Genomic DNA, 21966 nt, shown 5'->3' with positions numbered 1-21966 from the left:
TGGAGTCAGGTGCTCTAACTGGCCACAGCTGTTCTAGTTAATCTAAAGCAAACCTTCCTCCCTTGGCAGGGAATAAGGCCCCCTGCTAACACTCTTATGCTGCCCTCTGGCCATGCTGTATCACAGTGGGAAGGCTCGAGGTATGAGAAAAAATGCTGTTGCACACCACAACCAGCACACGGTTGTGTGTGGTGCTCCTGGATATTTCTTCTTTCTATAGGAAGGAGCAGCAGGAGCATCATGGGAGGGACAGAGGAGATTAAGCAGCAGCTAGTCTCACCCTTCATTCAGAAGTATGCCTGGCCGGATTACTGTATACACAGCCAGCAAGTTAGAGTATCTCAAGGGACTGGTCTATTTACGGGGGATGGGGGTAGATCCATAATTTGATTCTGTGCATTTCACTGGTCTTACTATGTAAAAAGAACATAACAGATTTGATTATGTATCCCATGCTTTCTTCCACACTTCCTATTTAAATTATTGTAGTGCTTAGGGGACCAGAACCCCACCGTGCGAGGCACTGTACAGACACAGTGTGCCAGATGGTCCCTGCCCCAAGGAGCTTAAAATCTAAACAGAGTAGGCATGACCGGTAGAGGAAGCGGTAGAACACACAAGCAGGGTGAACAATGTGAGAGTGGCAAATGTCATGGTAGTTCCCCTTTTTTTTCTGGGGGGCTAAGAGGGAGGGGAAGGGTTACTTAGGAGGGAATCAGCTAAATGGAAAGAAAAGGGAAGGAAAGGAGGGTAAGGGGGCCAGGCCAAGGCACAAGAGGGGCAGGTGTGGAGTGATTGAGCTGAAGAGACCATGAGGGAGGGGCAGGTGGAGGGTTGGACCAAACAGCCAATCAGAACACAAAAGTGCAAACTGTTGGAATGTGTTAGTATCGATTGGCACTTGATTGATGTCACCTCGGACAAAAGTTCTGACCATGTTTGATACATCAGTGATAAAGGAAACACAGAAGGGAAGCGGAATTACGCAGTATGCTTTAGGTAAGAGATGGCTGCTACTTTACCTCTCATGTTTAGCTCTCCAGAGACCTAAAGTCTCCTTTTGTTTCAGACAATTCCATTACACGGGAAGATGTAGCATCAAAAGCAAGTGAACAGGCGTTAAATATGATTTTTCCTCTTTCAGTATATCAAAGGGGTTAATTTCTTAGTCTGCTTAATTAGCTTCTGTCTTTTTCTCATTCCCTTTACAACTGGGTTCTGTTCAGTATCACAGCTACACGAATGCGCAAATGTATGTGATAGTTCTTATGTATTCAGAAATCTGCTGCCCCAATCTTTCAGTTGCCATGACAGCAATACAAGAATCTTGTATCATTATTCCTGCAATCTGCGCACACTTTCTTATCTAGCTTAATCTTTCATGTTCTTGGAAACACACACACAACTAGGCTACATTTTGTTCAAAAACTCAACAGCCTTTAAAACTAATGAACAAGACATTTAAACAAACAACAGATGATTTCTACTGAATGATTAATCTAAAGGAATAGCTCAATATTTTAAATGCAAACAAAAACTCAGGGTATTTTTGATTTCACCACAAAAAAAGTAGGCATCATTGACATGTCTATATTTACTAGCACATTTGTAACTGACACTTTCTTCATTGTCTAAGGATTTGTTCCTAAGCACAAAGGTTAAATCAAATATGAACGACAATGCATAGCTGGCATAGTTTTTAAAAATACCGCAATATTTTCTTATGCTGTATATATTTATATGCACCTATGTATACACACACAGAGTGCATTTTGGTTACTATTGTGTGTATTTCTAATTCGGATCTTTCTATAAAGACGATGCCATAGGAATGAAATAGCATGTTATATACAAAAAATATACAAACTTTATTGGATTAACCCATTATACTCTAGTGCAAATACAGGACCCAATCCTACACTGTGTATTAGGAGCCCCACTGAATGCATGAGCAATCTAGCAGGCCGGTTGTTGGCATTGGTCTGAGGCTTCTACCTCCAGTGCTGGAGGTAGGTTGTGGGTTGAAATCCACAGGAGCACCTTGGCCAATTACTCTTAAAGCACAAATTTTAAAGGGTGAGAGTAAACAGCCATTGGAACAGTTTGCCATGGGTCACGGTGGATTCTCCATCAACAACAAGTTTTATATCAAGACTGGATATTGTTCCAAAAGATCTGTTCAATGAATTCTTTTGAGCACATTCTCTGGCCTGTGTTATACAGGAGGTCAGGCTAGATGATCACAGTGGCCCCTTCTGGCCTCTGAATCTCTGAACTGAAGGATTTCAGAACTATACCCAGTCTGGTCTCTCACATATGCAGCAGTATCAAAAACAACAGATTGGTTGACAGCTGCTGTACCAAAAATCCTTGTTTAAGTATCTAATATTTTAATCATAATCTCAAATAAGTAAAATATATCTTTAATTATTAAAGAAACAAGAAAAGAAGAGTTCTGCCAAAAAGCAAAGGAAGGCTTTCATGCTTTGCCAATGACAACTAAGTCTGGGGAGGAAGAATAGAAGAAGTTTAAAGAACGTTCCATTGTGGTAGTGGAGGGAAGAGCTAGTGGCACTCAATAATGTATAGCTGGGAGCAGGTTACATATCAGAGGCTGAGTGGAGGGGGTGGCTGTTTACAAGCAAAGCAGCATAAAAGGCATCTCAGGCTGGAGAGCTGAGGGGAAACAGTTGATCGACAGTAGGGTGACCAGGTGTCCAGTTTTCGACCCGAAGACCCAGTCAAAAAGGGATCTTGGCTGCTCCGGTCAGCGCTTCCAACTGGGCCATTAAAAGTCCAGTCGGCAGTGCTGCAGGGCTAAGGCAGGCTAATCCCTACCTGTCCAGGCACTGTGCTGCACCCTGGAAGCGGCCAGCAGGCCTGGCTCCTAGGCTGGGGGAACCACAGGGTTCCGCGCACTGCCCCTGCCCCTGCCCCGAGCACTGGCTCCACACTCTCATTTGATTTATATAAAACAAGGGGGCTCACATTAAGATAAAGCTCGCATCATGGGTAACAAAATACATAGTATATTCTCCCAATATATTTACACCCATGCATTCACTGCCTCCTCTCAAACCAATGGGCCCTTTCTGAAGTCACTGGGAGAAGAGAATTTGCCCCATACTATTGGTGAATATGCAACCACATTCATAAGACATATGGAGCTTTGGGGCAAAATTATCCTTCAAATCTACCACACTTTTCTGCTCTCTTTATATGTGCAAAACTCCCAATGATGTTAGTGGGAGATTGGCATTCTGTTCACTCTGCATATGCCAGATGTGGGTCCTAACAAGCAGATCCATGATGGAAGCATTGCACTTGGAAATGACAAAGCCTTTTTATAGTTCTTCCCTGGAAGACACATTGTAGGAGAAGAAAATGATGCACATTCAAGAATGGGCAAAAATTGCTTTGTTTCTCGAGCTCTAACAGCTACATGGCTAGCAGCAGAGACAGTTTCCTGGATCTTGGCATGACAACTGTTTGAACGGGTGAAAGGCAAATATAGATGTAACATACAGAAATAGGTATGTTTTATTTTAAACTGTCATAATAGAAACATGCATATGGAGGAAGAGGGAGAGAGAGAGACAGAACAAACAGTCAATCAAACCACAGAAGTCCTACCTTGCAGTAGGACATAGAGTTGCGTTTCTGAGTAGCATACCTTGAGCTGACAATACTTTTCTGTGCGCAAAGCCAGTATGCGCTCAATTGAATACATGTCATCTGGTAGCTCTGTTTCTGCCAGCTCTGTGCCGAAAGATTGTAACATCTGTGCAATTTCTTTCACTGTTAGTGCAAAACTCTCGATAGCCTGCTGGAAGACAATTATTTCATCAGCTCAGTAGTCAGGATATTCTAAGAGCTCATCAAAAAATGCACTAAGGGCTAAAGCTGAGATTTTCATATGAGCCTAAGGGAGTCAGGCACACCCAACCCATTGAAATTCAAGGGGAGTTGAGCAGTCAACTCCTTAAAGCTCATTTGAAAACCCCAGCTCAAACCTTGCTCGTATTAGAGTCAGTGGGAGTTTTGCCATTTGCTTCAAAGTAGCTGGGAAGTTAATGTATTTTAATCCTTGTACAAGGAGTAAGATTTAAGCCAGGCTTTCTCAAGCTTCATTGCACTCTGACCCCTGTCTGACAACAAAATTTACTACATGACCCCAGGACAGGGGACCGAAGCCTGAGCCTGCTCGAGTCCCACCGCCTCGATGGGGAAGGGGTCAAACTCAAAGCCCAATGGTTCAGTCTCAGCCAAGAGGCCCATAACCTGAGCCTTGTGCCCAGGGCTGAATCCCTTGGGCTCTGGCTTGGTCCCTGAGCCCCAGCAAGTCTAAGCCAGCCATGGTGACCCCATTAAAATGGGGTCATGATCCACATTGTGATCCCAATCCCCAGTGTGAGAACTGCTACTTTAAGCCATCCAATGAATCTAAGCTGAATTGCCCTTGTGAATGTCATAACAAGCAGAAACGTTCAACGTGTTTTCATTTTTTCCCTAGTTTTCAACCTTTTCTCAGCCTCGCTTTTTAAATTACATTCAGTATATTACATTGTTAAGCAAAAAGGTGTTTATAATGTGCTCTCAGTAATTCGTAACACCAGGTTCAGAACCTGAAAGAGATGCTTGTGGCCCCGATCTGGCAATGAGCTCCATGCAGATACAGAGATCTGCCTCGTGGTGCTCATTCCAGGATTATAGCCTTCAGCAATAATTCAACGCAATTTTCATTAGTGTTTTGAGCTGTCTGGATAATAATTAGCAGAACAGCCTATCAATGCTCTGTGAGCAGAAAGTGAAGGCCATTGAAATCAAAGGGTGTTGCATAGAAATTGATGGCAGAATATAGCTCAGAGAAAGCCTGGAGGCCAGAGTCATAAAAACCTGGCAATATGAAAGAGTAGCATGTGCAAGGAACAATCACCGCTATTCAATTACATTAATCCACATGCAAAGAAAAACACACAATATTTGTCATTTTAAACCAATGGGACAAAAGGAGATGAATTTTAAAATGGTCTTAAAGCAATGAGGGGCCTAAGGAAGTTTCCTGCCCATCTCCTCTAGGAATTCAGTGCCTAACTCCTGGGACTCCTTTGAAAAGCCTAGTCAATACGCAATGCTTAAAGTGCATCGGGTCATGTACCTGGGACATGACATAACTTAAGAAGCCAGCTGGGTCACTAAGGGGTGCGTATTTGCTGTATAGCCTGATGGGTGGTGGGAGCAAACCTCTCTGATTGGCTGCTTTCCTCATTTGAATACCACCGAGGCAAGAGCAGCCAATCAGAGTCACTGAGGAACTCTGACCCCCCGCCCCTCAGAAGCTGATGCCAGTCACACCAGAGGGGAGCAGAAAGAACCCAGCAGTTCAAGACAGGTCTGGCTCCCTCCTCTCCCCTCCTCTGAGCAACAGGATGGCTCCTCTGCTCCTCTCCCACACTGGGAAGGACAGAGAGGAACCTGCTGGCCTGGGAGACGGGGATGAACAACGCCTGAGCTGCAGGAAGAGCAGAGGTGAGGTGGGAGGCTGAATGAGGGATGGAAATGGATGGAGGGTTGGGTCAGGAGGACAGGTCGATGAGAGGGCAATGATAGACAGTCCCCCTTCTTTCAGATTCCTTTAAACACTGCCAATAACTTGAGCTACACAAACGTCTTGATCTTGCAGGGTGCTAACTAGGGAATTGAGAGTGTTCATCACCTCCCAGGCAGGGTTTAGTGGGGGCGGCAGCTCTCAGCACTTTGTAGAATTGAGCCCTGCTTGAGCTAGACTTTATGCAGAGTACCACCACATAAGCAGTGCTACGCACAGTTCTGAAGATAACCCATTCGCTATGACGGTACTCCAAGGTGCCCCCGAATTCTGGGGTTAACTGCTTCTCATCAATATACATCAATAAATCACTGACTGAGCTCAGCATAACCACCTAGGAACAAAGAAACATCATTAAGTGATTCATCGCAGCTTCTTCACAATTAACAGGCAAATCATGCCTGCAATAGTTCATGCACTAATCTCTATTTTACAGACTATTTGGGGATAGAAGAGTTTTATAAAATTGAACATCTCAAAGGCACAGTAAGTACGGTACATAAGTTGCAGTGTTGTACACTGCATCAAATTTCTTCTCATCTTTCAAACCACTGCAAAGTGATTTCCAGGCATTAGAATGTGAAGGGATGTTGATTTGTTCTTCACTGACAGTACTTTCATTATCTGCTCCTTTATTTTTGTGTCAGGAAAAAAATGGTTCAGATTACCAATCTAACGAATGACAGGTTTTCTTAAAATCAAGACTCTGCCGTATTTACAAAATTGGCTTTTGCACCAATTTTTTCTTTATGACTGTCGAGGTTCATTCCCCACTCTGAACTTTAGAGTACAGATATGGGGACCTGCATGGACAATTATAAGCTTAATTAATAGCTTAGATCTGGTAACACTGCCACCATCCAGAATTTCAGTGTCTGGATCACTCCCTGTCCCCCCAAAACTTTTCCCTTCCCCAGTGAACACACATCCAAACCCCTTGGATCTTAAAACAAGGAGAAATTAACCATCGCCCCTCCTTTCCCCCCCACCAATCCCTGGTGAGTCCAGATCCAATCCCCTGCGAGTCCAGATCCAATCCCCTTGGATCTAAAAACAAGGAAAATCAATCAGGTATTAAGGAGAAAAAAAGCCTTTAATTAAAGAAAGAAAGGTAAAAATCATCTCTGTAAAATCAGGATGGAAAATACTTTACAGGGGAATCAGATTCATATAGCCCAGAGGAACCCCCTCTAGCCTTAGGTTCAAATCAGCAAAAAGGAACATTTACAAGTTGAGAAAACAAAAATAAGACTAACGCGCCTTGCCTGGTACTTACAAGTTTGAAACATGAGAGACTAGTTCAGAAAGATTTGGAGAGCCTGGATTGATGTCTGGTCCCTCTTAGTCCAAAGAGCGAACAACCCCCAAAACAAAGAGCACAAACAAAAGCCTTCCCCGCACCAAGATTTGAAAGTATCTTGTTCCCTTATTGGTCCTCTGGTCAGGTGTCAGCCAGGTTTACTAAGCTTCTTAACCCTTTACAGGCAAAAGAGGCATTAACGCTTAACTATTTGTTTATGACAATGACACACCTTCATTTTACATGTACCTGAGGTCAAATTTGTATTGATCAATTACAGGCTATACAACTCGTACACTTCTTTTATAATAAATAGATATTCGCTTTTGATCACTTAAAATGGGTTGACTCAACTTCTTCTGAGCCAGACATAACTAGCCAGCTGTCAGCCACCCAAAGTGCAGTGCTGAGCGGGTGAAGGCAGAGGAAGGACTTTGCAAAGCAGAAGGCTGGATGGCAAGCAGGCCATTTCTTCTGCCTTTCATTGACATTTAAGGGAAAGAATATTCTCCATTTTCAGTCTCAATTGGATGGACAAATTAGTAACATATCCAGATTTCCTGCGTGCAGATCAGAAGCTGGCTGGGCAGGTAGAAGTGATTAGATTTCATTTATCTGAACAGACTTTTGGCTATTAGGATTTGCCCTAGACTATTCAGTTACAAGATAACTCTGAACTCTAGGTAATCTTCTTGTTAATTATCTTTCAGTAGCATGTACAAGCCCCAGTCTGAATCGGGACCCTGTAGGTACTGCTGAAAAACACAGAATAAGGTAGAAATCCTGCAAAAACTCTTGCACAGATTTCATTCTGTGCACAGTGAGCCGTCTCATAGAAGTCAGTGGAAGTGATCACACAGTGTTCAGCGGAGCACACGTGAGTCTTCGTAAGCTCAGGGCCTAAAAGAGGAACTGCATACTTACAAAGGCCCTGAGATTCTGCAACAGGATCCATCCAGGTAAACCACAGCAATACCCTAGTGAAGTACCACACAGATCACGAATGCAGGGATTCACCCACATGGATCCAACTGGCAAGATGTGTAAACAGCAGTGATGTGATTGGTGGGGAGAGGAGAGGGTTAAATTTCATGTGGAAAAAAATATATTCTTAAAATTCCGACAGGGCATTGCACAGCCGTGTTTGACCAGTTTCACCCAAATATGCAAACTATGGATTTTTTACCTGTTCTGATGCAGACATTGATCTTTTTCCTGAGTGAATTTTACATTTTCAAAGATGCTGCATCGTTTTGGGTTTTGCAGGAGGGTGTTTGGATTTTTTGAGAGTGGAAGAGGCTGTTTGTTTTGTTTTGTTGTCGAAAACAGAACTGAGTGAAAAATGTACTCTGTGCAAAAACTGAAAAATCTGATTTTTAAGCAAAAAATAGAGCAATAATTCACATATTATTGGGGAAGGGGTTACATCAAAGCCTTCCAGACTCAAGCTCTATTAATGCATTTCTTCTTTTAACCACCATAGGTCCTGGTCCCCAACTGTTCCGTGATTTCACTGATAGGGTGTGACACAGGGTGACTGGCCCTTTGAGCAGAGCTGGTCCCAGCCTCCCCAGTGATGGACCAGCTACCTCCCTGCTTACGCTGATTAGCTTGGGATCAAAGTCAGCAAGTGGCTCAGTTGGGGTAGAGGGCTGCAGGGAGCAAGAAGGCTCTTGTGAGAGACCCTGCAGCAAGAGAGGGAGTTACAGGAAGTAGGTTGGCTCCTGGAGGGAAAAGCACAGAGTCTGTGGAGGACTCTCAGGCAGGTTTTCAATAGAGTAGAAACCTGTAGGAAATAGATTGTCTCCAGCAGAAGACCGTGGGTTGGGGGAAGGAACAACTGATATGCTGTACTAGTTTTATGTGGAAGAAATAAAGCTGAGGCCCTGAGAACAGGACCTGAAGCAGCCTCTGCGCATGGTGTCAAGCCTTCCTAGACTCGGGAAACAAGCCAGCAGTGTAGAGGGAGGTTGTTGAGCCTCTCTAAAACGTATCCCATTGAGAATACAAACTATTTTGAAAATAAATAAAAACAGGGAGCTGATAACAACAGCATTTTTACACTGAGATTAACATGACGGATTTGGCATCAACCGCGGTACTTGCGTTGGAAGTCTCTTCACACATGCTAAATGTTAAACGGTTATTAAAGAATGAGCTACCTTTTCGCCCCCTAGCTCACAGGGGAGGCATTCACATAGTTCAGCCTGTCCTGCAACTGCCCAAGACAATACTGCTACTGCAGATAGCAAACTTTACACGATAGGGCTGTCAATCTAGCACCTTCAAACACTGACCAAATTCTCTTCCAAAAGAAAAACCATATCCATGTCCACCGTACCATACGGCAGGAAAACCCAATGCTTCGGAAAAGCTACAACTGTTTGAAATACTGCATCATTAAAAGAAAAGCCCCATTTACTTTTCACGACCAGGCATTAAATGAGGACACGGCCTTGACACAGCAGCATGGAACCAAATCAGTATTTAGGATGACTTGAGCATAATGCACAGCTGATATACTCATACCGGTAATTTGAGTAGAAAATCCTCCTGACTGAAGCGAAATCCAATGTCGGTGAATGTGCGCTGAAAAAACCCAGTGGGACGTAGAACCATCACTAACTGCAGGTTCCCTGGGAAGGAGGCCTGCAGGAAAAGATGGCAGATGGTCAACATGGGCATTCAACTGGTGAAAATTCAGACAAGACCCAATTGCAAAAGTGGGTCAAAATTCAAAGCCTACGTTTCAAGCAATTCTTACTATTTCTTTGTGCTCCTCACCTCTCCTTACTTTAACTGTTGCTCTTTGGCAGATGAAAATGCTGGATTTGAAACACTCCATAAAGTGTTCTACCAAGAAATGAGTCATAGCTGTGAAGTAGCAGTAATTTAGCTCAGTGAGTCATTATGTAACGTACTTGTATGTATTCCTCATAAGTGTATTAAAATTAACCTGCTTCTCTTTGGTAGTTATTGGCAATGTTTAATCTGTGGCACAAATATTAAACCTCATTTCTGTATTTCAAACACAGCAGTATAGAGTTGTATACGATACACTGAGAAGAACATTGAATGTTTCAATGGAGCCAAGAAGAATAACTTGAAATCACAGATAAGTAAATGACAGAAGGAACCCAGTTAATTAAGATGTATGATATTTCTCCAAAATCCAATTGTGCCAAACTATCTCCATATATTATCTCATATATAAGTTTTCTTACTGTATCTTGAGAACTTTAAAAATATCAAAGGCACATGTTAACTTGTCACCATAAACATGTGAATCTTTTATCGAGCGTAAATTACCAATTCAATGGGAATTTTGCCAGGGCTCAAGATTTGTCTCTGACAACAAGGGCAAACCATTAAATGACCAGTGACATTGTCGTCTCAGATTCAAACCCTGGGTGCCTACCCTTTCCTTGCCAATATTTGTACGCTATTGCTTTGATACCGAATGTTGGTTAGTAAAATGTTTGCCAGCCTAGAGCTCTGTGAACCTTGCACAATGAAACCTCCCACCAGGCCGAAACCTTTTGCCAAGAGTAGTGTTAACTGGCAGAGTGGGAAATCTCCAACTTGAAGGTCTGCAACATTCCAAATTAAGAGGGTGGGGTTTTATTTATTTTTTTTTGCCATTTTTTCTTCTCCCAAGTCAAGAATGTTGTGCTGTCTGGTTCTCCCTGATAATATATAGATTCTGAGGCGGGTGGACATTTGTTGCAAGCCACATGGATGGTCACATGGCATCTCTCCTGGTCATTAGATTGGCCTGCCCCCATGAAGTCAGGAGGCTCAGGGAAATCCTCTACAATTAGGCATCCATAGTGAGAATCTGCATTGGGCGCCCTCCTTATGAGGTCTGTCTGCCTATATACTACTGGCAGAGCATGCATGCTGCCCTGCAGCTGCATTCTTATCACAGGAGATTCCCTAGTTTACTCTTGACCTTAAAACCACATTACTCTTTGTTTATTAGTCTCACCTCACAACACATCAATTTCAACAACGGACGTTCCTCTGAAAGTCAGTCATGGCAGCAGCAGCCACCAAGGAGGTTGCAGGGCTCCCTCAAGGGGCCACAGCAAGCTGAGAAGGGACAGGCGCAGCCTATATTCCTCCCAGCTCCAGCACCCAATCAAGTCAATGGCTCAAACGGACATGAACAAGCACGTGACAAGACCTCACAGCTTGATCTTTGAGCAAACTGGGACACTTTCATGCAGCTATTGTGTTAAACTCTGGCCCAGTGCCCCTCTGCAGTCAACAGTCTGTTGAGAGTGGACCCACTTCTGGCTCCCATGTGCTCCCAGGCCAGCTGGGTCTGGGTAAAATCTAAGTTGTACATCTACAGGGCACTCTCCTTGGCTGATGCCTTTCCTTGGGACGTAGGGTGCTGCTGCCCAGCTGCCCTAGACCCCAAAATCAAAAGCCTCCAGTCTCTTACATGTGTCATCCAGTGCTCCAACCAGAGGCTCTCAGGACATCTAATTTAAACCCTTTAGGGACAAGATATCAAGATAGCAAGAAACATTGGCTTGACAAAGGAATTTCTTAACCAGGACGAATTTACTGAAAGCACAAGACATTACAGATCTTTAAAAACAACCAAAGTCCTGAAATGCACCCTTCCTGCAAGGCTGAGGTTTGTCAACATTTCAGGCTGGGAAGAACTCCTCCTGCAACTCTTTCTTACGTGTGGCAATGATCAGTCCCCTCGCTCCCTTAGACAGAAGAGAATCCTTCTCTTAAATAGGACCCCTGCGTCTGAGCCTTCTGCTCAGAGAGTGAAACTACAGATCCATCAATTACGCTCCCCCTCACTTCTTCCCCTGTACAGCGTGCTGTGTAGAAAAGCCACTGTTCCATGAGGGGAAAGATAGGCCTGTAAATGTGACACAATCAGCGATCATGGCCTCAAATTTCTCTGTGATAGCTCTTACAGTGGCAAAGCTGTACTGCTGTAAGGTCACCCATGTAGCTGCTCTTTGCCGGCAGGAGAGCACTCTCCTGCCGGCATAATTAAATCACCCCTAATGAGCGGCAGTAGCTATGTCAACAGAAGAGCATCTCCCGCTGACATAGTGTTGTCCATACCAGCATTTTTGTCAGTGAAACTTTTGTGAATTTTTACCAAGAAAATTGCTCGTGTAGACATAAGCCTTAGTATTAGTCCTTCAATAAGGTGTCAAACGTCTTCCCTAAGCATGGTGATTCATTGGGATAAAGTAAAGTAGGTTGCCTTTGGCCATGTCTGAGCTTATGCCATCATAGTTCCCAGCATTTTCACACATACTACAAGAGAGAGTTCATAATCTGGCACAGATTTATGCCAGTCTGTCACATCCAAGATACAGGCAAATTCCAGTCTGATATGGTATTTTTAAGGTTGTATCCAAAATTTATATAAGAGGATTTGTTTGCTATTAAACATGTGTCACATTTCACCCCAGAGGTAGCTGCATTTCCAGAACTGGAAGCATGATTCCTATTGTTCAGAAAGCATTTTAAGATTTTCCTGCATGAAAGGTGATTTTATCAATGTACAATCAAGGTCAGCACTTAATAAAGAGAAAAAAGGTGATACGTACTTGAGGCAGAAATGTACCTTTTGCAGATCAATACCTAGTATGGACTACGTATGGAAAAAACCCTTGCTTTAAGTCTGCTACCAGAAGAAAGGTGTCTCCTGCGCAGTATTAACTTAAGGGCAAAGATGATAGATAAAAATAAAAAAAAAAATCCACTGGTTTAAAAATTATTCAAAGTTAACATTTACGAAGGGACTAAAACAAAACCCGGCCCTTTACAATCATCGCACTGCTCTGCACCTTAACGAAGTTTAGCCAGCACCTTTTCGCTTAACTCTAGTATTAGCCAAGGCAAGAACATGTGTCATGCTACAATATGACAGAGAAAGAACATGTGGGGAACTTTCACATCCTTTGTTCCAAAAGGTAAAAGAGGAAGTAACTTAACTCAGCTGAACTTCCAGTCCTACTATTTATTATACTAAACAGAATCTTTGTCACTTGATAAAACCTGGTAAAAAGACTCATGAACCCTTGATACTCAACTTCCCCTTCTCCAGCTTCTAGTATTCTCAAGTCTATACTGTGAGAGTTAGAAAAGAATTTGAAGTAATCTGGGCAATTAAAAAAAATCAACCAACTGCTAATATTTTAATAGTGTTCCTAATTTAGTAGCACAATAGTTAGTGTGATTTTTTGAAGAAAAAAAAAAAGATCCTAAAGTTCTAAGCACATAAAAAATTATGCCCATAAGGGGCAATCCACTTTTAGTAAGTGAAGCATCCTATTGTCTTAAACACACATTGTTTTCTGACTGAATTAGGGAGTTACATAGGTTGGAAGGAACACGGCCATTATTTACTCAATTTCTGCACTAAAAGCATGTACCATTTTTTCTAGGAATTACATTTAAAAGCATAATCTCCCCTTAACTAGAGAACCCTCCTTGGGACTTCCCTCCACCCAGGGAAAGGACAGACCAAAAGGAAAGGAAAATCCCCCACTAAGTTTGATCCTGGACACAGGAAACGGATCAATACACAGATTGCAAAGTTAGTGACTTTCTTCTCTCCTTGGAAAGCACAGTCAAGCAGCAAAACGCGGGGACTGTTTTAGCTCGGCTTCTACTTCTGCTCACAAAGCTACAGCATGTCCTGATCGCTTTCTTTTATTCTGTGAGCAGGCTGCACAGTTAGCCACACAAGCCATTCCCCCAGCTGCTGTACCCACCGCAGGAGAGCACGCTCCCTTTAGGGCCTTTCCCCGGGAATACCTAGTGTTTGTGGGGAAAGCAGCACAGCAAACCGTGGGCTAGAGATTTTGTTTGTTTTCATGTAACCTCAGCGCTGAGGACGATGCTGCAGAGAGGTTTCCGAGGTATCCGATCCTAAAGACGTTACTAAAAATACTTCCTAGGATGCTGGGTTGAAAGCATCACCTGACCGTATTTCCGTTCTCCTACCGCTCTCGGGCTGTCCCCGGGTCCTCGCCGCCGGCCTTGGGAAGCGCCGCTCAGCAGCAGTTTGGTGCTCGAGCCCCGCGCTGCAGCAGCCTGGCGCTTGAACTGGGGCTGTGCGGGTGGCAGGACTGCAGGCAGCGCGCCCTTACCGCATTCGTGCGGAGCCCCAGCATGCCTCCTGCGGGGCTCGCCTCGGCCATCTCCGCTCCCGCGTCTTCCCCGCTGGGCAGCGCGGCCCGGGGGGAGCCGCTTCTCAGGAGGGGCTGAACAATCCCAGGCACGAGCCGGCCTCCCGCAAGGCTGCGGCAGCTGCCTCCATCGCAGCCCTGCAAGCAGCCTCCGGCCCCAGCGCCGCGCACCGAGTCCCCCCACGCCTCGTCCCGCTTCAGCCCTGGGGCATCAGCCGGGGCGAGGCGGCGCGAGCGGACCAGGCGTGCGGGGACGGCGATTGACTCCTGCCTGCTCCCTCCGTGAAGGGCTCCCTTTGTCTTTTTAAGGTGGAATGCCAAAAATCTTCCTCGGTAGTTCCTTGATTTGGGCGCACTTTTGGGAAACCTTAAAAAAGCAAAACTCCATCCCTGTACCTGGGGGGATACCTTATTTCTTGAATTAGTGGGGCCTGAAATACATGTTTTTAAAGGAGATACCCAGTTATGCAACAGAAAAAGCTAGGAAAGCGAAGCCTATCCAATCCTAAAACCTGGCATGCGTACTGGGGCCAGGTGGATACTTACATCATTGTATTGGTGAGGCACAAGCTTTGGTGCTTACACAGAATTCTTCAGGTCACAGAGCTCTGCCTAATAAGCTGGGAAGCTTGTCTCTCTCACCCACAGAAGTTGGTCCAATAAAAGATATTGCCTCAAGCACCTTGTCTCTCTAATAACTTGGGCCCAACATGGCTCCAACAGCGCTGCATACCCCCTATCCGCAGTTAGACACATACACGAAGAAAAACTGTGTAAACTCGAAAGCTTGCCTCTCCGGCCAACACAAGTAACCCAATAAAAGATATTACGTCACTCACCTGTCTCTCTATATCTGGTCAGATTGGCCATTGCAGCCAGATTTTTGCACCTCACACTTCAGAAAAATCAGGCCCTGTGCATTTTGAATTCAACTTATGTGGTAGTTATTTTACTTCATCATATCAGAGAAAAGAAAATGTCTGAATCCAAACTTTGATCAAGTCCAATATTATGGGTAACCAAGTCTCTATTCTTCCTTGTCTTGGCTCTTCTCCCCCCGCCCCACCCCCCAACACACACACAAAGCAAAGGGTATTAAGGTATTACATGGGAACACAGACCATAAGGCTGGAATGGACCTGCAGGGTCTTTGAGATCAGTTCCCTGCTATCACGGGCAATCCTGTCACACAATCACATTCATAAACTTATCAAGCTCCAGCTGAAAACTAGGTAGTTTGCTTGCCCAGTTACATGGGTCTGAGAGAGGCATCTTAAGGTCTGATCCTACTACTGTCTTTTCACAGGCAGAACTCCAAAGTCTTACAACTTTGTGTACACAGATTTTTCTGTCTTTCATTCTTAGTTGCATTGTGTGTCTCTGGGTTGTTTGCACACCGCACTGCCTTAAGTGCTCAGATATGCAGTGAGAGAGCCACCTCTGTCTGTGGTTGCAGAAGGAAATGCACAATACATATCTTGGGAGGTCACATGCTCATGTATCATTTAAAATGAAATGTGAAGGGCAGGCACTTTTGTGAAAGCTACATCAGGACAGGCAACTAGAGCTCTCATTCTAAAAAATGGTTTCAAACTATTTGAATGGAAAATGCCATTCAAGGGCCAGTCCTGAACCAAAAAAAGCCCTGTTGGGATCAGTGCAAACTTTGCCCATGTAAAGGCAATAAGACCAGGCTCTGACAGTCACGACTTATTTTAACTATCCAAAAATACCATTACTGCCACTAGATTAGAAGCATGCCATGTTCACAAATAGTTAATGGTCGAACACTTGTTAATACTTAAGATCTGACCTGACAGGCATCAGCTAGCCCAACGAGATTTCGCTACACCGTGGTCTAAGTTATACGCTCCTCTCGATAAACTCTCTATGCCTCATTCTCTATCAGCTGAGTTTGCATATCCAACTCTTCAGCTGAAGTGTACACCACAACCCAAGTCGATATAACTTACGTCACTCAGGGGTGTGAAAAGCCCCCCCCATCAAGAAATGCACGTTTTGCGCTGTCCATGTCAGCACTATGTTGGCCAGAGACACCCTCCTGATGACTGAGCTTCCGCTTCTCACCAAGGCGGAGTAATTATGCCGACAGGAGAGCGCGCCTTTGTGGACATGGTGCATCCTCACCAGAAGCCTGGATGTAGTGAAGTGGTGCAGACTTCCCCTGCATTACTGGAGGAGGTGACGGTGATGATTGTGACCTTTTCAGAACATTTCTTTTCACCTTCCACTGTAGCAAGGTCAGTTCAGATCTGGCCTTTCACTGCCAGCTTTTTAGTACAGCCTCCATTCAGTATAAAAGTGATTTTTTTTATATACACCAATGTAGCACTTTTAGACTACATTTTAATTTTTGCAAATGACCACATACTGTTGACTAGTGGGGGGAGGGGAGAGAAGTGTTACTGCTGAGATTTGTTCGGCATCTGATGGTACATCTGCTCTAGTTAATTAAGAGAGACATTTTATATACATATATCTGTACCCTGCTTTATATGGCAGCATTTGACTTTGTTTCTCCGGAGGAGAAGGAGAGACACAGCAGGAAGGAGACATGGATCTTAGCTGGATATAACATCTCCCCACGCTCACAGAGAGCAGGGCAGGGCAAGTCAGCTAGAAGAACCAAAAAACATCCAGAATAGAGCGTGTCAGTTACTCGGCATGTTCAGTAGTTGTTTCTGAGGCTGATCCATGCAGGACTAAGATGTGTCTGCTCTGAAGTCTGGGTCCCAATCCTGTATCATTTCGGATACAGTCTACAGTTAACCCTATTACATATATGGGCACATACATATCATAGAATCATAGAATATCAGTGTTAGAAGGACCTCAGGAGGTCATCTAGTCCAATCCCCTGCTCAAAACAGGACCATTCCCCAACTAAATCATCCCAGCCAGGGCTTTGTCAAGCCTGACCTTAAAAACCTCTAAGGAGGGAGATTCCACCACCTCCCTAGGTAACCCATTCCAGTGCTTCACCACCCTCCTAGTGAAAAAGTGTTTCCTAATATCCAACCTAAACCTCCCCCACTGCAACTCGAGACCTTTACTCCTTTTTCTCTCATCTGGTACCACCGAGAACAGTCTAGATCCATCCTCTTTGGAACCCCCTTTCAGGTAGTTGAAAGCAGCTATCAAATCCCCCCTCATTCTTCTCTTCTGCAAACTAAACAATCCAAGTTCTCTCAGCATCTCCTCATAAGTCATGTGCTGCAGCCCCCTAATCATTCTTGTTATCCTCTACTGGACTCTTTCCAGTTTTTCCACATCCTCCTTGTAGTATGGGGCCCAGAAGTGGACACAGTATCCAGATGAGGCCTCATCAATGCCGAATAGAGAGGAATGATCACGTCCCTCGATCTGCTGGCAATGCCCCTACTTATACAATCCAATATGCCGTTGGCCTTCTTGGCAATAAGGGCACACTGCTGACTCATATCCAGGTTCTTGTCCACAGTAACCCCTTGGTCCTTTTCTGCAGAACTGCAGCCTAGCCATTCGGTCCCTAGTCTGTAGCAGTGCATGGGATTCTTCTGTCCTAAGTGCATGACTCTGCACTTGTCCTTGTTGAACCTCATCAGATTTATTTTGGTCCAATCCTCTAATCTGTCTAGGTCCCTCTGTATCCTATACCCACCCTCCAGCGTATTTACCACTCCTCCCAGCTTAGTGTCATCTGCAAACTTGCTGAGGGTGCAGTCCACGCCATCCTCCAGATCATTAATGAAAATATTGAACAAAACCAGCCCCAGGACCGACCACATGTAACCTTCAAAGTAATTATTCTTTGATGTTTTATATATAAAAATTATAGTGGTGGGACTATTATGAAGGCTATTTTGCAGTAAATAAAACATTGCCCAATTAAGGGTAAAATAATCATCTGCTACTAAAAATCAGAACCTACATGTAGAATATATGTGGAGATGGATTGTCTAAACATCAAATGCCCAGAGCAGGGCACAAAAATGTGTACACAGCTGTGTGACTAATTTGCATGAGCACAGGCAAATGATCAGGATGTCCAAACAGCTAAAATATGCATACAAATTAGGTACATCATAATACCTGCATTTACAATGATGAACAGGGTCATAGAAATGCTTTGAAAAAGAGACTAGTTCAGTGGGTCTGGGCTACTGATATTTTCAAAATCTGAAACAATGTACATGATGACTCAATACCATAACAAAACATTTAACAATAACAAGGGCTTACTGCTATCCTTTGGAGAGTCATTTTGACAGACATCCATGTATCCAATCTTCTATCCAGGATTAGGATAAATTGTGTGTCAGATTCATGTTGACTACAAGACAAGAAAATACCAAGTAGCTAGGTAACATTTTGAGAGCAAGCCATTTAAGTCCCAGTAAAAAAACAAACACACAAAATTATCGTAAATACCCAGAACACAATACTTCTGGCACCTTTTGTCTACATTAAAATTCCATTTAAAACTATTTTCTACAGTTGGTTCCAGAAATAAACTCAACAACCTATCTCACTATTATTTGACAGCAAGCTTGACATTCGAAACATGCAAAGTTGCTCCTGTTCAATGGGAATTTTATTTGCACTTGAGTGGGCTGTGTGCGCAGTTTGGAAAGTTCGTTACAAATCCACATTACTTTGGAGTTGTAATTTGCAAAGGAGCCTAAGAACTCCCTTAAGTTTCTTAAAAATCCCAACCCCAGTAGATAACTGAGCAGTATTCTAGTTCTACACACCGGGGGGTTAACGTGTTCAGATGAGTCCCTGTCTATGATACAAGTACAACCATATCTAGGAATCTGGTTATAACTCTTTAAGTGTAAGGCTGTTTTGAAAAGTAGGCAGGCATACCTGCATTAGCGTTAATCCAGCTATCATGGGTAACAATAGCAGTGTAGATATGGCGGCATGGACTTCCGCATGGGTTAGCAACCAGAGAACATACTTGCGATCCCTAAAGCCACCATGTCTACCCTGCTATTGTTACCTGTGCTAGCTAGATTAATGCTAACATTGGTATGCCTGTGTATGTGCTACAATTATGTAGACATACACTAACAGACCTGGTCTTGTTATAACACATGGTTAAAGCTAAATCTACATTACAAGCTGCAATCATGTTTATAGTCAGGTTACAGGGTAACCCATTTGTAACCAAGTCCCCTAACACGTGTGCACTTGCAATACACAAGGTCTTAATGAAAACAATGTGTAAAAAAAGTCCTGATTTAGGAAAACAAAGGTATAAGAAGCTGTATACTCATTCCAGGACTAATTATTTATTACTACCACATGACAGTTAATATTTGGCAAGGTTATTGTTTTATATCCTTTCCTCCCTCCCCTTATTATTAGTGTATCCAGATAGGTCTTTCCTGTGAGCACATCTTCATGCAGTGCTATTAAATGAGGTCAGCCTTCATGTATGCAAAGAGCAGAGTCATATTAGTTACCTTTATACTCAAAAAAATTAACTGCAATTAAAAATATTAATTGCAATTAATTGCACTGTTAAACAATAGAATACCAACTGAAATTTAAATATTTTTAATGTTTTTCTACATTTTCAAATATATTGATTTCAGTTACAACACAGAATACAAAGTGCTCACTTTATAAATTTTTTATTGCAAATATTTGCACTGTAAAAATGATAAAATAAGTAGTATTTTTCAATTCACCTCAATACAAGCACTGTAGTTCAATCTCTATCGTGAAAGTGTAACTTATACATGTAGGGTTTTTTTGTTACATAACTGCACTCAAAAACAAAACAATGTAAAACTTCAGAGCCTACAAGTCCACTCAGTCCTACTTCTTGTTCAGCCACTTACTAAGACAAACAAGTTTGTTTACATTTACAGGAGATAGTGCTGCCTGCTTCTTGTTTACAATTTCACCTGAAAGTGAGAACAGGTGTTCGCATGGCACTTTTGTAGCAGGCATTGCAAGGTATTTACATGCCAGATACGTTAAACATTCGTATTCGTATGTTTAAAAGGGAACTGGATAAATTCATGGTGGCTAAGTCCATAAATTAATATTAGCCAAGAAAGGGTAAAGAATGGTGTCCCTAGCCTCTGCTCATCAGAGGATGGAGATGGATAGCAGGAGAGAGATCACTTGGTCATTGCCTGTTAGCTTCACTTCCTCTGGGACACCTGGCATTGGCCACTGTCGGTAGACAGATACTGGGCTAGATGGACCTTTGGTCTGACCCGGTATGGCCGTTCTTATGTTCTTATGCCCCTTCATGCTTCAGCCACCTTTCCAGAGGACATGCTTCCTTGCTGATGATATTCATTAAAAAAATAGTGTGATAATTAAATTTGTGACTGAGTTCCTTGAGGGAGAATTGTACACCTCCTGCTCTGTTTTACCTGCATTCTGCCATATATTTCATGTTATGCAGTCTCGGATGATGACCCAGCATGTTTTATTTACGAACACTGTCACTACAGATTTGACAAAATGCAAAGAAGGTACCAATGTGAAATTTCTAAAAATAGCTACAGCACTTGACCCAAGGTTTAAGAATCTGAGAGGCATGAGGTGTGGAGCTTTCAGAAGTCTTAAAATAGCAACACTCAGATGCGGAAACTACAGAACCCGAACCACCAAAAAAGAAAATCAGCCTTCTGCTGGTGGCATCTGACTCAGATAATGAAAATGAACATGCATCAGTCTGCTCTGCTTTGGATCGTTATTGAGCAGAACTTGTCATCAGCATGTTCTCTGGAATGACGCTTGAAGCATGAAGGGACATATGAATCTTTAGTGCATGTGGCACATAAATATCTTGTGACACTCTTTACAACAGTGCCATGCAAATGCCTGTTCTCACTTTCAGGTGACATTGTAAACAAGAAGCGAGAAACATTATCTCTTGCAAATGTAACCAGACTTGATTGTCTGAGTGACTGGTTGGAGTAGGACTGAGTGGACTTGTAGGTGCTTAAGTTTTACATTGTTTTATTTTTGAATGCAGTTATTTTTTGTACATAATTCGACATTTCTAAGTTCAACTTTCATGATCAAGAGATTGCACTACAGCACTTATATTAGGTAAATTGAAAATACTATTTCTTCTGTTTTTACAATGCAAATATTTGTAATAAAAATAAATATAAAGTGAGCATGGTACACTTTGTATTCTGTGTTGTAACTAAAATCAATATATTTGAAAATGTAGAAAACATCCAAAAATATTTAAATAAATGGTATTCTATTATGGTTTAACAGTGCAATTAATCACGATTCATTTTTTTAATCGCTTGATAGCCCTAGGCACAACATTTTAGATTCCCTAGGGATACAAAGCATCCTATTACTAAAGTTAAAAATCAAAAGAGGCTCTCAGAACTGTAGGAAGATTAGAGAAGCAGGTAGTATAACTCACTACAAATAAAGTGCTAACTTTATGTTTGAATCATTATCAGTCTTATAGCCCTCAACAGGGCTTCACACGGAAAAGATTAAAAATACATAATATTAAATGTAATTTTATAACATTGTATGTATTCGCAATAATAGCATAGAACAGATGTTGCATTTGGTATAAAATTCTGTGGAAATCAACACAGTTGAGTAGTGGTCTCATATAGTCACACATCACACCCCCTACCGACCAGAGATGCATTACTGCTACTGTTAACAGACCCAGAAAAAACATCTTGCTGTGACATGGTTTCCATGAATACTAAGTTTCAACCATCACCTGATATGAAGCTGCCTGGCAGTGTGTGAAGTGAAGACAGAAAAAGCTGAGCAAAGGGTGTGAGAGAGAAGAGGAAGAAAGACAGGAAAAGGGAATGGGAGGTGAAAGGATATGAAGGAAAGGTAATGAGGAGAGGAGTCGG

At 42.9% G+C, this 21966-nt stretch overlaps 1 protein-coding gene across 1 annotated transcript in view; it reads right to left on the bottom strand.

The window, feature by feature from the left end:
• Positions 1-21966, bottom strand: part of MCF2 (MCF.2 cell line derived transforming sequence) — a 99313-nt gene that overhangs the window by 56323 nt on the left and 21024 nt on the right. The window contains exons 4-7 of the mRNA XM_032773203.2: positions 18332-18422; positions 9438-9557; positions 5826-5942; positions 3674-3823 (exon numbers count right to left, since the gene is read on the bottom strand). Coding sequence (XP_032629094.2) covers positions 3674-3823; positions 5826-5942; positions 9438-9557; positions 18332-18422 — 478 coding nt within the window. The remainder of the gene's footprint in view (positions 1-3673; positions 3824-5825; positions 5943-9437; positions 9558-18331; positions 18423-21966) is intronic.

This window comes from Chelonoidis abingdonii, chromosome 8 (assembly GCF_003597395.2).
Source record: "Chelonoidis abingdonii isolate Lonesome George chromosome 8, CheloAbing_2.0, whole genome shotgun sequence".
Classification (NCBI taxonomy): domain Eukaryota; kingdom Metazoa; phylum Chordata; order Testudines; family Testudinidae; genus Chelonoidis; species Chelonoidis abingdonii.
Note: the sequence above shows the minus strand (reverse complement) of the source record. Positions and strands in the feature narration are given on the sequence as shown.